The 15931-nt window shown below is 36.5% G+C and overlaps 1 protein-coding gene and 1 long non-coding RNA gene across 5 annotated transcripts in view; both read left to right on the forward strand.

The window, feature by feature from the left end:
- Positions 1-15931, forward strand: part of LOC124721237 (rho GTPase-activating protein 190) — a 301992-nt gene that overhangs the window by 265108 nt on the left and 20953 nt on the right. For all 4 annotated transcript variants that reach the window (XM_047246094.1, XM_047246095.1, XM_047246096.1 and 1 more), the window contains one exon: positions 3496-3835. In XM_047246094.1, the coding sequence (XP_047102050.1) occupies positions 3496-3835 (340 nt within the window). The remainder of the gene's footprint in view (positions 1-3495; positions 3836-15931) is intronic.
- LOC124721239 lies at positions 11201-11674 on the forward strand. The gene is made up of 3 exons (XR_007006302.1): positions 11201-11406; positions 11521-11547; positions 11645-11674. It is a non-coding gene; the product is annotated as an uncharacterized LOC124721239 (long non-coding RNA).

The following is a 15931-nucleotide window of genomic DNA, read 5'->3' on the forward strand; positions in this document are numbered from 1 at the left end:
CTTAGCTTGCATTTGTTGAAGCATTTCCTCCCCATAAAGGTACTTTTATGTGACCTGATCTTATACCAGCATATTTCTAACTAGGAGATTACTCAGTTATCTGCACAGATCATGTCATAAGTTCTCCATGCTGTTTCAGCAGACTGACTTGTTGCCATCTATTCCTGACAGTGGCCACTGTGCTGGGGTTGTTGTCCTTATACTTATTGGGCATCACCCCTTCCACCACTATGTCCCTCTTCACCAGGGTACTATGAAGGGAATCTGTGAAATTTATGAGCAAGAAATTTGAGACCAACTTGATGAGACTTTTTAAATTTGTGCTCACCTCAACTTTGTACTTGTGCAATGGAAAGCATTAAGAAAAGATTTTGGCATGGCAAGGGATGCCCTCTATCACCAGATGTAGAGAGTCTGTTCATGAAAGATATTGAGATGAAGGCACTGTAGCAAGCCCAACTAAAACCAGTCTCTTTCTACTGTTTCGTGGATGACACACTCATCATTTGGCTACATAAATGGGACAGCTTAGGTGTATTTCTCCATCATCTCAATTCATTCCTAACACACCTACAATTTACCTTGGAAATTGTACAGGAGAGCATTCTCCCATTTCTTGATTTCCTGGTGAAATAGAAACCAGATATCAAACTGGGACACAGTGTGTACAGAAAACGTGCACATACTGATCTGTATCTACTCGCTGCCGATAGTCACCACGACTCCAAGCGTGATGGCATTTTACGCACAATTGTTCATAGGACGCTGTCCATCTGTGACCGATACAGCCTTCCAGCTGAGCAGAATCACCTGGCGATAACATTCCAAATTGGTGGATACAGCAACAAGCAGTTAAGGCATGTCTGACTTGAGATAACCCCTTGAGACTTCTCGAATTTGTGCTCATATCAGGTTGCTTTGTGTTCAACAGAAAGTGTTAGGAACAGATGGATGGCATGACCATTGTTTGTTAAGAGTTAAGGCATGTATTCACATAGGTTGTACCTAGGCAACAGCAGGATGAAAAGCATGTGCACAAATCACTGGTGTGCTTTCCGTTTTCAGGAATACCTCCAGAAAAGCCAGCAGAGTCTTGGATTTTGCCCACCCACTAAGACGTTGATGCTAGTAGGTTCAAGGATCTACCTAATCCACTGCCTTAGTGACAAGACATAAATTTTGGAACAGTAGAAGAAAGTGTGCTGTGAACATATATACCATACCGGAATACGCCAGACCAACAAATCAGCCATGGCTGACAATGGTATAAAAACTGACTGTTCCATAGGTTATGTAAAAACCAAAATACTTTGGCAATCCTCCTCCTATTGTGATTGCACGATTAAAGAGGCCATTGAAATTATTGTCAAAGATGGTTTCATTAACAAAGATAATGACCTACAACTGTGTCAGGCATGAAAACATGCACTGAATCTAGAAAAAGCAAAGTTTTCATGTACAGTTAGATCAGCACCCAGAGACAATAGTGTGTACAGTGGGGCTGCATTACACAGCACCCCCCTCCAGTGGCTTTGCAGACAGCAACAGGAGCGGAGTGGTGGAGGGGGTAATGGCCAACATGAACAGGACACGAACTCAAGCAGAGTAGTAGTCATCAGGAACCACCGGAAGTCAGCAAGACATCTGTTGGTTGAAACATCATGGAGGACATGCAAACTAGACTTTGGCAGACACCCGAGGATTCAGCGAGTTAGAAATACATTGGCAAAACATCAAATTGCTTATCTTCTAATGATGGAATGATTAATTTGTCCATACCTAATCAGTGAACACCACCAGATTCCATCTACATGAGTAGTGTGAAGATTTCTCATCATCACATCAAAAAGCAGTAATTTTAAGTTCAGACTGTATTAATAACTTTCTTCTTACTGTACCTAGATGTGGCTTGTAGACATTTTTGAAACTATATTAACTACCATTAAAAGACTACCTCCGGCATTGCTTTATTGATTCTCTCATAAAATTTTCATCCAGAAGCTAACTGTGAGGACGTCACTGTACAAAGTGTCACCTACTTTATCCTAACGGGATGTAATGCTTCATTTGTTTGTTTTGTTGTGCTCTTTACTGTGCCCACAAATCTTCTATTATTGTCTTCTATTATATGGACACTTATTATAGTACTTTAAAAACTTAGTTTAATTTTTGTGTAGTTTTGATTAAGGAATGATGATACTGGAGCTTTCATCTAGATTTCTTGTTAAAACTAGATTAGATTTACAAGAGAGAGCTTTGTTGCATAGTTTTGTCGGTAATCTGAAAAGTTAAGGCTGTACTGTCTTTCTAGTTCACCTAATTTCAAATGGTATTGCTTCTTTGCTCCGAAATTGAAGTGGAACTTACATTTTCAACCTATGAAATTAAAGCTACTTCTTTAAGGTAATTAGTAGAACTGTTCCAGTTTTTGTGGTGATTGTCAGTGGCAACAAACAAACAACTGTGCGAGAGTATGGTTGGATGAAATGTGTCAACCTTCTGTCAAAGAGATAATTAAAAATAATTGTAGTAGTTCTATGTTAGCAGTGATGAGATGGATTCCCTCATTATTATTCTCAGTTTTACTCATAAAACACATTACTGCTCCATGTACCCATCATTAGTCTTCTGGTACTCAATTTGTCTCATCTATATGTGTTTCTTAGACAGCAGTTTTCTTGAATCAACTTATTTCTTTTCATTTGATTTCCAGTGCTGGATGTGTGTACAGAGAGCATCACGACCTATACATTTGGTAGGATATCAAGTCCATCACTCTGCAGATATCCCATATATGAACTGTTTTGATTTTCCTGTTACATTTGTTCCACAACAACTCTGCTCCTCTGCACAACTAATTTTCTTCCGTTCATGAGTTTCCTACTTCTTTTATTTCTTTACCATCATAATCACCACCACCACCACCACCACCACCACCACCACCACTTCTGCATGGTTAATTGTAAGCACAATCAACTCCTTGCTCACCATCTTCTCAGAAAATCAGCCATTTAATATATTTATTTCAGAGTGACATTTCAACAAGTTTCTCGCTTGTCATATTCTGGCAAATTCTGTAGAGTAGGACAAACAAGAAACTTATCAAAAGTCACTCTGAAATTAACATATTACTCATAAGAAGAATTCATCCACGCCGTGTGCTGAGAAAGCTTGCATCCACATTTAATGTAGTATGCTGTTCTGTCATATTTCATCATACAGCCATGAACTTACCATACCATAGTGATTATCTCTAAGCTATGTTATAATATATTTATCTTTCTATATACTGTGGTTAATTCTCCTGCAAAAGCACTTGCACAAATGAAAGCAATGAGCACTATATCTTTCTTTTCTAAGTCATGTATGTAACACTCTTGTGGATTTAAAATAATTAAGTATTAACATCCATTAAATTGGTCAGTATGCAGAAGATCCACATACTGATTGCTGTAAACTTCTTAAAACATAATTAATACTAGATCTTTCTTTCAGGTAAAAGACTGTGACAAAGCATCTCGCAGAAAGGATAAACAAAAACTGAAATCAGATGAAAAGCAGGAGAAAAGACGCATCAAGGAAGAGAAACTTAAGAAGCTGGCTGAAAAGGAAAAAGAGCGTGATAAGAAGCGCTCTAAACAGAAAGTGAAAAGTAGCCCAGTTACTCATCAGGCAACTTTACAAGACTTTGCGCAGTCGGAAAGTAATTATATCCCTTTGCTATTGGAAAAATGTGTTAGGTTCATAGAAGAAGAAGGCCTTGACTCAGAGGGAATTTACAGAGTTCCTGGAAATCGAGCACATGTAGATCTCCTCTTCCAGAAATTTGAAGAAGGTAACTGTTTTTCTTTCTCTATTTTGTGACTGACCAACACATTTTTACAGTTGCTTCAATTTGTCAGTTATAGCCAGAGTGCCTTTTATTCATGAAGCATTCTCTTCAATATTTCTCAATGGTATCCAGTTACCATATCAAAAAACTGTGAAAGATATTGGCATAATCTTGATGAGCATCTAAATTGCAAAGAACAAACTACTGCAGTTTGCAGGAAATCTCCTGCCGACATGCAAACTAAAAATTTAGAAAAATATTTCCACCTCAAATTAAACAAAAATTAGTGCAGTATTTAACCCTGCCAAATATTTACTACCATGCTGTTGTTCAACATAAAACAAATATAGGAAGTAGTGGAAACACCAAACAACTTGAGCTAGCAATGAACATTTTCCTAAGATACGTGTTCAGCGTTCGATTGTTTGGTCATATCTGCCCTTCCTATACTCAAGTTGGATGTAAATGGCTAGGTGGCATGATTTTATGATTTTAACACGTGGTGTTTACTTCATCAGTTTCTTAGTCACTGGCAAGCACAGCTCTTTTTTTTTGGTGTGGGGGGGGGGGGGGGGGGTGTAAAATATCACACTATGGTCAACAGTTTAAATACTGTATCCTCTTTCCATTTCTTAATCAAGTACTAAATAACACCAAAAGCTAGCTACTAGATTTATAGGTAGCATATTTACCAGCCAACATCACATTTCTTACATTTTTATCTCAACAGATTGTACTAAAAGGCTCATTTTGGAGAGATCTTTAATTTGGTGTGTATTAGCTTTGCTGCATGTTAATATTTTTCAGTTTTTCAATCCTAAACTTGAGATGTTTAATGTTTCAAGTGTGTTCAGTCTGTGATGTTTCTGGGATGTCACTTGCCTTGTGCTGTGATTTGCTGAAAGAAGCAAATCTTGCAACTAACATGTTTGTGAAGCTAATATACCACATTTGTCTGTATTCATACTTATACTTGTTCTGTATGAAACCATAGAGTTTAACTGATGTAGTGCATTAAGGATCTCTCCAAAACATGTCATTTTTAGTACAATTTGCTTTGCTAAAATGTGACATCTTTGGATAAATATGTTATCATCCTTCTTATGTGCTTCGTTTAGTAGGCTAAAATGTAGTTATAACAAAGGCAGTGGCAAAATGTCCATTAAGGCTCTAAGGCTGAGCGTACTCCACAAGATTCCAACGTAATTCACCCGAATTGAATTTAATCCAATCGGATCATGTACCCTCATAAATGTTTTCAAATATTTTACGTTTGAACTTCGTATATGCACCCGCCAGTATAATCCATCACTCCTCTAGCTTTTCAACCTGTAGCAGCTCAGAATTCTGTACTTGTTACGTGCATGCACAGTAAGCCCGTTTCTTTCATGTGGCAGACTGGGCTTTCTACAGCGTGGATACAATTTTTAAAAGCTGGCATTTGCTTTGTTTCTGCTTCTCGCCGGTAGGTGGATACGTGCCTAAGTGGAATGACAATCATTCGGCAGTTCCCTAACAGATAGCACGACTTTGCATCATCTAGCATGCTAGCAGCAAGCTGGACAGAATCAGAAACCATTAGCTAGTAATTTAAGTGTTTGTTTAAAACGCAAAGAACAATAAGAGATTCATAATCCATAGAAAGTAAATGTGAATGCATCTTTGGCTGTTATTGCAAGATGACAGGAAATAGCCTACGTATTTTCATTGTTCCTGAGATTAAAATTTAGTAGCCTTACTTATTTCTAACATTGGTAGTGCCATAGTTTGTCTGTAGGTTTTCATGTCAATAGTACTAGACATGTTTATGAAGAAACCTGGAACATGAATTTTGTAGTTAAAATGTAGGAAGTAGTGGTAGTGATTAACTGATTAGTGAAGTATATTTTGGAGTGCCTTGTCACATCTCTGCTGTCATCATCAATTTGTCTTGTAATTGTGTTGTAGAAAGGAAAACAGTAAGTTGTCTAATATTTAAATTATTATTTTGTAACACATGATGTTGTTGGCTGCCTCAAACTGCCATGGAGGCATTTATTTCATCACAAGATTCACTGAATTTTTCAATCGAAAACCCTACGTTATTCTCTCTCTTTCTTTGGAAGATAAACTCCTGGTGAAGAATGAAAGCTGACACCAAATCTGTCTATTAAAAAGCTTATGGAAAATTTGTGAGACACTTCCGAACACAATGGTACAATTCAAAACCCTGGCTAAGTGGCAGTGCTGCAAGGAACAAACTTTTTTCTTTTTACTGTGTGCTATTTGAAATGGTTAGTGGTAAATAGGCTAAGAGAGTCTTCAGAATTTCCTTTCAAAAGCTAAAACGTTTGCATGTTTCATTTTACATATCACAGCAGCTGTTAAATACAAAAAGTTAAGTACAGTAGAAAATTGACCACGCGCTTTTAGAAACAACATGCCTGGATGCCTTAAAACATAGGAGAAGGTTGATTGAAACAGAAGTATAATGAAGAGACTTATTTCGACTATCTACTTTTTAGCACAGCAAGAGTTAGCTCTTCAAGGTCATGACAAATCTAAGGTGTCACTAAATAAAGGAAAAAATTTAGAACTTTTGAAAGATCACTTAGCATCCGATTGGGTATTTAAAGGCACTGCTGATGATATACAGAATGAATTAATAGCTTTTATCGAGGATGCTGTTGAAGAACAAATTTCAAGTGAAGTTAAAAATAATCCTTTTGCATCAGTACAAGCCAACAAAACAATCGATGTCTCAACTAGAATTCAGATGAGTGTAATTTTTTGTTTTGCAGATAATAAATCAAGAGGAATTCAAGAGAAATTCATAGGGTTTTATGAAGTATCCAAAAATCAGATGCACAAGGTATAGCCACTGTTTTGTTGCGAGTGCTAAGCAGTTGGAATATTGATTTCAAAAAATTAGTATTGCAACATATGACTGCTGCAGTGCAAGGGCAGGGAAAAATTATGGTGTCCATTCTATTGTGAAACAAGCATATCCTCTCTTTATCTACTGTGATACCCATGAGTTGATCCTGGTTCTCCTCTATGCTTGTAAAAAGATTACGCAAGTAAAACTGTTTGTGGCAAATCTATCATGATTTCACACATTTTAGCTGTTCCAGTAAAAGAAGTGAACTTCTGAGGGTAAGAGGATTTAAACTACAAAGTCCTGTACAAACTGTTATTCTTTACTACACACGCCTTGGAGTAGCATTTAATGATGTGATAAAGAATGAAGGGTGGGATAATAATTCTGTACATCAAGCAATTGTGCTAAATAGTATAGAGAATGATCAAACCTTTCTTTTTCTACTGCAGCTGTACAATCCAATTTTCCAGCATACAGGTATCTAGTTTGACGTCTTGCAAAGAAAAACTGTGAGCGTAAGATGCTGTAAGCTTGAAACTGAAAACTACATTAAGGCTGTTGAAAGGCTAAGATGTGAGGAAATTATTCTGAAATGCATTGTGGAAGCTTAGAGCCTAATAAATTCAGCAGGAGTATCCGAAATTAATTTTAACAAAACAGAAGCAAGTATTCAGAATTTGAGATGGCTGGCATTCAAAATAATTGACACAATGATAGTAAACATGGAAACCAGACTCCATGACTTCCATGGAACAGATTTTACATAACATGTAGATGAGAAAAAAGTTCTCAGGTTATAGTAGGCCAGACAATTTCCTGATAAATGAAGTTGGAAAACTACAGTACTTAAAATATATCCCTTCTTTGTCAGTGAAAAGGTGAAAGGAGAACTTATATTTATATACAGCAGCAAGGATGAACATCTACAGTGCTAGGACCTCCTTAGATCCCTTATAAACACTGGAGTAAAAAACGTGTTCTCTGAATGTGTGAAATTACTATTGTTGGTTCTTGCAACCAGCACGTTTTGCGCAAGAATCATGAGTACATTAAAACATATGAAAATATACCTTCACAACACAGTGACATATGACAGATGGTCAAACTTGGAGATTCTAGCTATAGAGAAGGGAACTGTGAAATCTTCGACCAAACAGCAGGAGTTCATATCTCGTGTTATCAACATGTATGCCTAGAAAAAGGACAGGAGGATAGAACTAATTTATAAAAATATTTGATGGTGAGTTACTATGTGCGGTATTTTTATTCATGTGTAGGTGTTTAGTATTTTTATGCATTTATTTATAACAATTTCTATAGTAGTTTCATCTTAGTAGAAATATGTGACTGAGATACTTTTGCAGTGTTTCTAATTTACAAGTTTTTGTATATATATAATGGAAGGAAACATTCCACGTGGGAAAAATTATATATAAAAACAAAGATGAGGTGACTTACCGAACAAAAGCGCTGGCAGGTCGATAGACACACAAACATACACACAAAATTCAAGCTTTCGCAACAAACTGTTGCCTCATCAGGAAAGAGGGAAGGAGAGGGGAAGACGAAAGGAAGTGGGTTTTAAGGGAGAGGGTAAGGAGTCATTCCAATCCCGGGAGCGGAAAGACTTACCTTAAAATATGTCTGCTTGTGTCTGTATGTGTGGATGGATATGTGCGTGTGTGCGAGTGTATACCTGTCCTTTTTTCCCCCTAAGGTAAGTCTTTCCGCTCCCGGGATTGGAATGACTCCTTACCCTCTCCCTTAAAACCCACTTCCTTTCGTCTTCCCCTCTCCTTCCCTCTTTCCTGATGAGGCAACAGTTTGTTGCGAAAGCTTGAATTTTGTGTGTATGTTTGTGTTTGTTTGTGTGTCTATCGACCTGCCAGCGCTTTTGTTCGGTAAGTCACCTCATCTTTGTTTTTATATATCTATATATAATTTTTTTTCTTCTAAATTCGTTATTCTCATCCTACCCTACAAAAAATGCCATGTTTCACAACTGAACAAAGGAATTGCTTCTTATCACCTATTCATGCATGTTTTGCTTACCTTAATTCATTTTTTCGTAGACACGATCAGCTCATCTCCCGTTCCGCGCTGCAAATTGGTCTGTGGCCATTTCATTGAAATTTGAACGATTCAGTAATTCTTTTTCAATAACACATTGCAAGTGCACAATGTCTGTCTGTCACTCATAGTATTTCACATGAATATTTTCACCCATTTTAGCATAGAAAAGCAGGGCTATGCATCTCTGGTTGCCATTGGGAAGGTCACAATTACTTACAGTTGTTTAACTCTTTCAGGAAAGCTTCTGCCAAGTTCTTTTCATGTATAAAGCTCCGTATAAAATCCGAATGGGTGTACAACTCATTCAGGTCATTATGCTACTTTCAGTGTTTTTTTTTTTTTTTTTTAATTTTTATTTTATTTATTTATTTATTTTGCCAAAATAATTTGATGCTTTCATGAAGATGAAAGTTTAAACAGCTGTGCAACTGGAAAGTGATCGTTAAAACTGAATCAAGTACATCTAGTACATGCATCTGTCTTGATTCCATGTAATGTCTCCATTTTGCAATTGATTCTTCTTGTTTCCAGTGATCATCAATGTCAGTAGAGGTCTTAACACGCTGAACAGATAGTGCAAAATGAGATACATGTCCGATAGTTTTCACTGCATCAATATTCCGTTCCTGTAGTTCATTGAACAGAATGTCACAATGAGCCATGATTTTATTAAAAAATTTAACAAGAAGTGGAAATCTTCATCTTGCAGGAAACCCTTAAGTCGCATAGCCTTGTTTATTGTCCTGTGATCATTAGTGTCACTGTCAATAATTTTTTTTGCATGCACTCGACAATTTCTGTTTGGTATTTGTATAGAGTGGTAATGCTGTACAATTTGAAATTCTAACTGATGGAATGGCGACATGTAGGAATACGTTTCTTCACTATCTTGTCAAGAATGGCTGAGTGGTTAGGAAACTGGGAAAAGACGGGTAAGAATTCTTTCAGAGTTGTTGAAGAAGATCTGCACTTGCATAAGGCTTGTTACACAACATTCAGCAATTAAATTTAACTTGTGTGTGTAGCAGTAAATAAAGTGAGCATTTTATATACTTCTTTAATTCTCTGTTGAACTCCACTTTTGTGGCCACTCTTAACAAGAGCACCACTGTAACATTGAGGTATCAGTTTCTCATGTGTTCCATTTACTTTTGTTTAGCTTGCAGAGAACAGCTACAGTTACATCATCTGCAGTGTGACATTTTGTCATACAGAGGAAATAAATCTTTCATTTATTATCTCCAATAACACATACCAAATTATTAGCACCAGTTGTGATAAGTTTGCACAGTCAGTGGTTTCATCAACTTAGATTGTGAGGAAACTTGTCTTAGACAACTCACTCATGATGAGGTTGAGGCATGCCTCATAAATGGAATACAGGAGTCCATTTTGAATCATTTTGAATAGACCTAAGGAAACCTGAATTTCTGATTTTTTAAATGTGCTGCTTCAAGACACCATCCAGTTCCAACATTAGATGAACTAGCCTTCAAAAAAAAAATTCCTGAATTCTTGAAGTTTTCTGTTTTGTCGCCAGTGTCAGAAACAAAAAACTATAAAAAAGTGTATACTATATGTCAGTTAATGACAAATCAAAGCATAATAGAGACGTACACAGACAGAGATTCAGTAGTGAAATTTCAGCTACTCTGTTCATTGGCCAGAACCTTCAGGAGGCCCATAACTGCTGCACTCTATTGAAGTCAGCCCCCAGACCTCTGTTACACAGAACTAAACTGCCATTTCAAGGCACAGCAATAAGATTAGCTACTGCTTGTTAAGAAAACATCACTCGATATCGGCAGGTCCTAAAGCATTGACTGTCACTATTTAAACCAGTGTGTGGAATATTTGAAATGCCTACTGATGACTTAAATTCTATAATATGTCATTGAGAAATATATTTTAATGTGTATTTTGGGGTGCCTTCACCACAGAGACTAACTATGAGCCACACCTGCTCACTGGTGTCCTCAGTACCTCTCCTCATGTATCAAATGCCTATCACCATTCCACAACTGCTGTACCATATTGGATACGTCGAGCATCTTGGCTGTTCCTTTGCCCCATTTAAGCCATATGACAATGGAGCAAATTATCATGTAACCTGCATCTTACTCAAAACTACTCTGCATTCAAGAGGAGATTAAAGTTTTGTTTTATCATCAGTGCAGTTTATCTCTCTATGCATCTCTCGTCATTTCTGTTTCTTTCTTTCCATCTAATCTGCTTATTATACCCAGTTAAAGAACATAGTGAGGAAATTGCTTAATGTTACTAAGACTGACATGTTTGTAATTTCACATCATATAGCTATATAATTTCCCAAAAGTGTTTTATGTTCACATGCTATATATCCCATGTCACTTAATCAAAATTAGCGATTGAGACATCATTTTCCAGGTTCACCACTAATGACGAAAAATGCACAGATAGTTTAAAGTTATTTTTTTCGTTAAAAAACTTTAGTTTGAAAACATTTTTCTAAGAACAGTGTAGAATGTGCCGTCTGTTGACAATCTGTTTAACTAACACGAACGACTGTGGCTGCAGTTTGGTAGATTCTTTACGCAAGAGTAGTCTGTCACGTGATTTGCTGCATGAACAAACTGAATTACATCAACTTTCATCATCACGGGTATGTACCATTTACTTTTATAACTTAATTTATTACTTAGTAGATTTAACTTTTAATTCATCATTACTTTACAGTGATTATTTTAAACTCAATACCATTAATCTCTATCACTAGCAAAGGCCAACAAACAATTATGACCAGGTATATTTATTTGTTATTAATTTTTCTTAACAAATGAATAATTACAAAAACCAAAAACTTTCAAATGTCTGCTAATTTTTTTCTTCTGTATTTCAAGTTTCTACAGTGCCATCAGGCACAACATGATAATATCGAGAGAGTGACATCCAGCCAGAGAGCATTCCACACCATAGAAACATGTCACAAACTGTAGAAGAAGAAATGCCAGAGGAAGTGATGAACATAGACAACTTCAACTTCAGCAAGATAGAGAAGCTCAGTGCAACTGTAGACAAGACCTATCAGTGTTCAGTGGCAACAATTTGTGCAAGACATCGACTTTGTGTCACCAACTTACCTACTTCACCTCCATCAAAATATAAATGCAACTACATAAACTACCAAAAAATATTGTTCTGCCCGTCTTTTCCTTAAAGGCAATGAAGTTCAAACACACAGTGCTGATAATATGGACCAAATGTGTGCATGTTGTTCTGTGAGGTTGCTTGCATGGGAGTTCGGTGACAATTCAGCTACCATGTGTTCCACAAGGGGGAGGTTAACTTAGACCCCATTAAAGTTTGTAAAGAGCTTCAAAACCTCATAGAACTGAATAATGACTATACTAAGAACAACATAGGAAATATTAGACAGTTTAACAATGCTCTAGCATTTGCATCAGTTTAGTTTAAGACAGGTGATATTTCTTGCAGCAGTCCACATTGCATGGATAGGTGTATCATATGGTAGGAAGTTGCACCAACTTATGCTGACCTCTTCATTATAGATTTTGATACTCCATTACATCATCATATAGAGAATAAAGCCAATAGAACCTGTTGCAGGGAAATGCTTGATACACGTAATCCTTATGCAAAAGATGTAGCTCGCCGTGTACCTGATTTTCAAATACAATTCAATACTAATAATACATTTCACCCTGGAAGATCCAATGTGCCTACAGTTAGTGAGGTGGCTGCTGTTTTTAGCACTGGTGACAGAACACAACCAGGTAATTTTGATTTTGTCCTCTGTTCTAAAAGAACTGGCACACTTACGACAGTACCTTACTTGAATCCTCATTTTGATCTGATGTGCGGTTAACTGCTTTTTCCATATGGTGAGTTTGGATGGACTGTAGGTAAGCCTCATGTTCAAGTTCATGATACTGCATTGATAACAGTCACAACACAGCTACAGTACTATTGTTATCATCTAGCAGTTGGAGAGGGTTTCACTGTAATTCATGCTTCAGGTAAATTATTTCAACAACATATTGTTGACAGTTATATCAAAGTAGAAGGTTTATTCAATCTCATCAAAAAGAACTTGAAGCTGATAGTTACAAAGGTTTGATGGACTTTCTTTACACTGATGCTGAACAAGGGGGAGCAATTGGGGAATATATATATTGATCTTCCTTCTGCTTACAATGAGAGTCCTTGCAGTATGCTTCAAAATTATCAAGACGCGACAGCCATTGTTGCCCACTTAGGAAAGCCTGATCTGCTTCTCACAGTTACTTGCAACTGCAAGTGGACTGAAATTACCTCTCAGCTGAAACAGATGAACATAGATCTGAATTAATTTCTATGGTTAAATTTGGTAGCTTTATTACACAATCTGTTTAAAAACACATGTAATAGGTGTAGTCATTGGTTATGTTTATGTTGTTGAATTGCAAAAGGGAGATCTCCGCCATACACACTTTGTGCTCATTCTGTCAAATGAAGATAAATTACATTCATTTGAAGATGTAGACACTTTAATTTGTCCAGAAATTCCAGATAAAGAAATGGACCCCAAATATTTTGAAGTTATTCAGGAATTCTTGGTACACAGACCTTGTGGTACTGTCAATCTGAACAGTCCCTGCGGGCAAGAACAAAAAATATGAAAAATTATCTAAAACATTTTCAGGAGGGAACTGACTTAAATGTTGATGGTTACCCTATTTATAGACGATGTAGTAATGGCATTACAGTGACATTTCGATCATTTATTGTTGATAGTCGATGGATTGAACCATTCTGCAGATTTCTCAGTAGAAAATAACACTCTCATATCAATCTTGAACATTGTTCTTTGATCAAATCTGTTACATATTTGTTCAAGTATGTGTATAACAGAAATGACTGCATGGCTTTAGGATTGCATTCAGATTCGGAAGGTGAATGACAACTTGTTGTTGATGAAGTCAAGATTTACTTGAGTTGTTGTCATGTGAGACCACCTGAGATTCTATGGTGATTACGCGAAGTCTGGCTTTTCCACCGATGTCATACGATCAAGCGACGATCTGTTGTCCATTTATCAGAACAACACTTGATGTACTTTCAGGCTAACCTTCATAGGGACTACAAATTCGTGGCATTTTTTAATTGTTCAAGTACAGTATTACCTCACACAAGTACCTTTACTATGAAATTCCAGAACATTTTGTGTGGTCAAAAGGACAATGGATTATTCACAAGAAAAACACCAAGTACTTTGGACACACCTGCACTGTGAATCCACCTCCAAGTACAGCTTCTGCATGTCTAAGGACAACAATCATTTGACGGTCTAGGCACAGTTGATGTAATACTGTGGATCTCTTTACTTTAAACTGTAGAAAAATTACATTTAGTCATTAATTAACACTGGATGGAAAGAATGTTTGCAGGAGGCTGCCAGACACCAAATGCCAACACAGTTGAGACAGATTTTTGCCATCAACTGTATATTCTGTTCTGTCAATATACCTGAGTTGTGAACATATCAGGACACACTCTCAGAAGATTTTTCAGAGACAGCACACACACACCTGAAGTCTACAACCTAACGTTGTTAGAATCGGAGAATGGTTTTAAATTTCATGGCAAATCTTGCCAACAGTTCCACCTGCTGACCCGTGAAAAAGTTAAATGAAGAACAGAAGGCAGTAGCTGATTCAGTCAGAAATAAGATTCCCAACTGTTGCCTCACTGATGGACTTGGAGTCTCTGGAAAAATATTTGTCTGCAAAGCTTTGTATCCCATTTTATGAAGTGAAAACAAAGTTGTTTTAGCTGTTGCATAGACAGGTATTGCTGCCAATCTCCTGCCAGGGGGACGCACATCTCATTCAATTTTCAAACTACCTGTAACTATCTTAAATGTATCAGTCTCGTTAATTCTCACTCACACTAAGGATGCATAACTTTTCTGTAACTCTTATCTCATCATTTGGGATGAGAGTTCACTGGTTCCGAAAGAAGTGCTAAGTGTTGTCGATCGACTTTCAATGAATAATAATCTCCCTTATGGAGACAAAATAATTCTGTTTGGTGGAGATTCCCTTCAAATATCACACATCATTAGACCTGCTAATGGAACAGTCTTTGCTGAAACGACATTTAAATGATAACCGTTATGGTGTCATGTTAAAATTCACAAACTGGCTAAAGATATGAGGGCAAATTATAATACCATATTCACTGAGTCGTTACTTAAGTTGAGTAATGGTGAATTAGGAAATCGAACAGATTACTTCAATGAAGCAATCAAAATTCCTAAACATTGTTATTGTAATTACAATAGTTTTATTGCTACCATATTCAATTCCACAGAAAGCAATGAACAAAATGTTATGCAATTCTAGTTGCAGGCGATACTATGTTCAGATAATGATGACCGTACAACAGTTAATTAATTTGTGACTTCCAGTTTGTTACATGTAGAGGCAAAGGTCTACCTCAGCTCTGGATTCTGTCCATCTTGAAGACATTAACAACATTCATATGTGCCCTGCAGAATTCTTGGACTCATTAATTCCATCCAGTTTACCACTTCATCAATTGCTTGTAAAGAAAAGTGCTATTATTGCGTTAGTTAGAAATCTTAATGCTAATCAGGGGTTCATTGTTGTGCAATATTAGTTGTAACTCAGTTAGATGAGTACATCATTGCTAAATTCATTGACTTGTCTAAAAATGAGCTCATACTGCCCATTAACCTCACACCTTCTGCTCCAACCTTGTCTTTCCAAATGATAAGAAAACAATTTGCAATGAAAGAGCGTTTGTTGTGACAATTAATAAAGTGTAAGGTCAAATGCTTTAAAGGGCAGGATTGTATTTACCAGAATGTATTTTTTGCATGAGCAGTTATACTTTTTCACAAATTTACACATTCACTGATATTTATGTTTGTGCTGAAGACACATCAGCCATAAGGTTAACAATGATCACATTATAACTGCTTACATTATTTTTAAAGAAGTTTTGTAAAATAAAGAAGTTTGAAAAAATAAAATATGACAAAGACAGTATTTGCTTGGTATATGTTTTACAATTAAACATATTGTTTATAATGATACTGATTTTTTCTAGAGAGACTAATATTTGTTACTACTATTCAAATAATACCTTTCATTAATAGGTAT

Source organism: Schistocerca piceifrons, chromosome X (genome assembly GCF_021461385.2).
Source record: "Schistocerca piceifrons isolate TAMUIC-IGC-003096 chromosome X, iqSchPice1.1, whole genome shotgun sequence".
Taxonomy (NCBI): Eukaryota; Metazoa; Arthropoda; class Insecta; order Orthoptera; family Acrididae; genus Schistocerca; species Schistocerca piceifrons.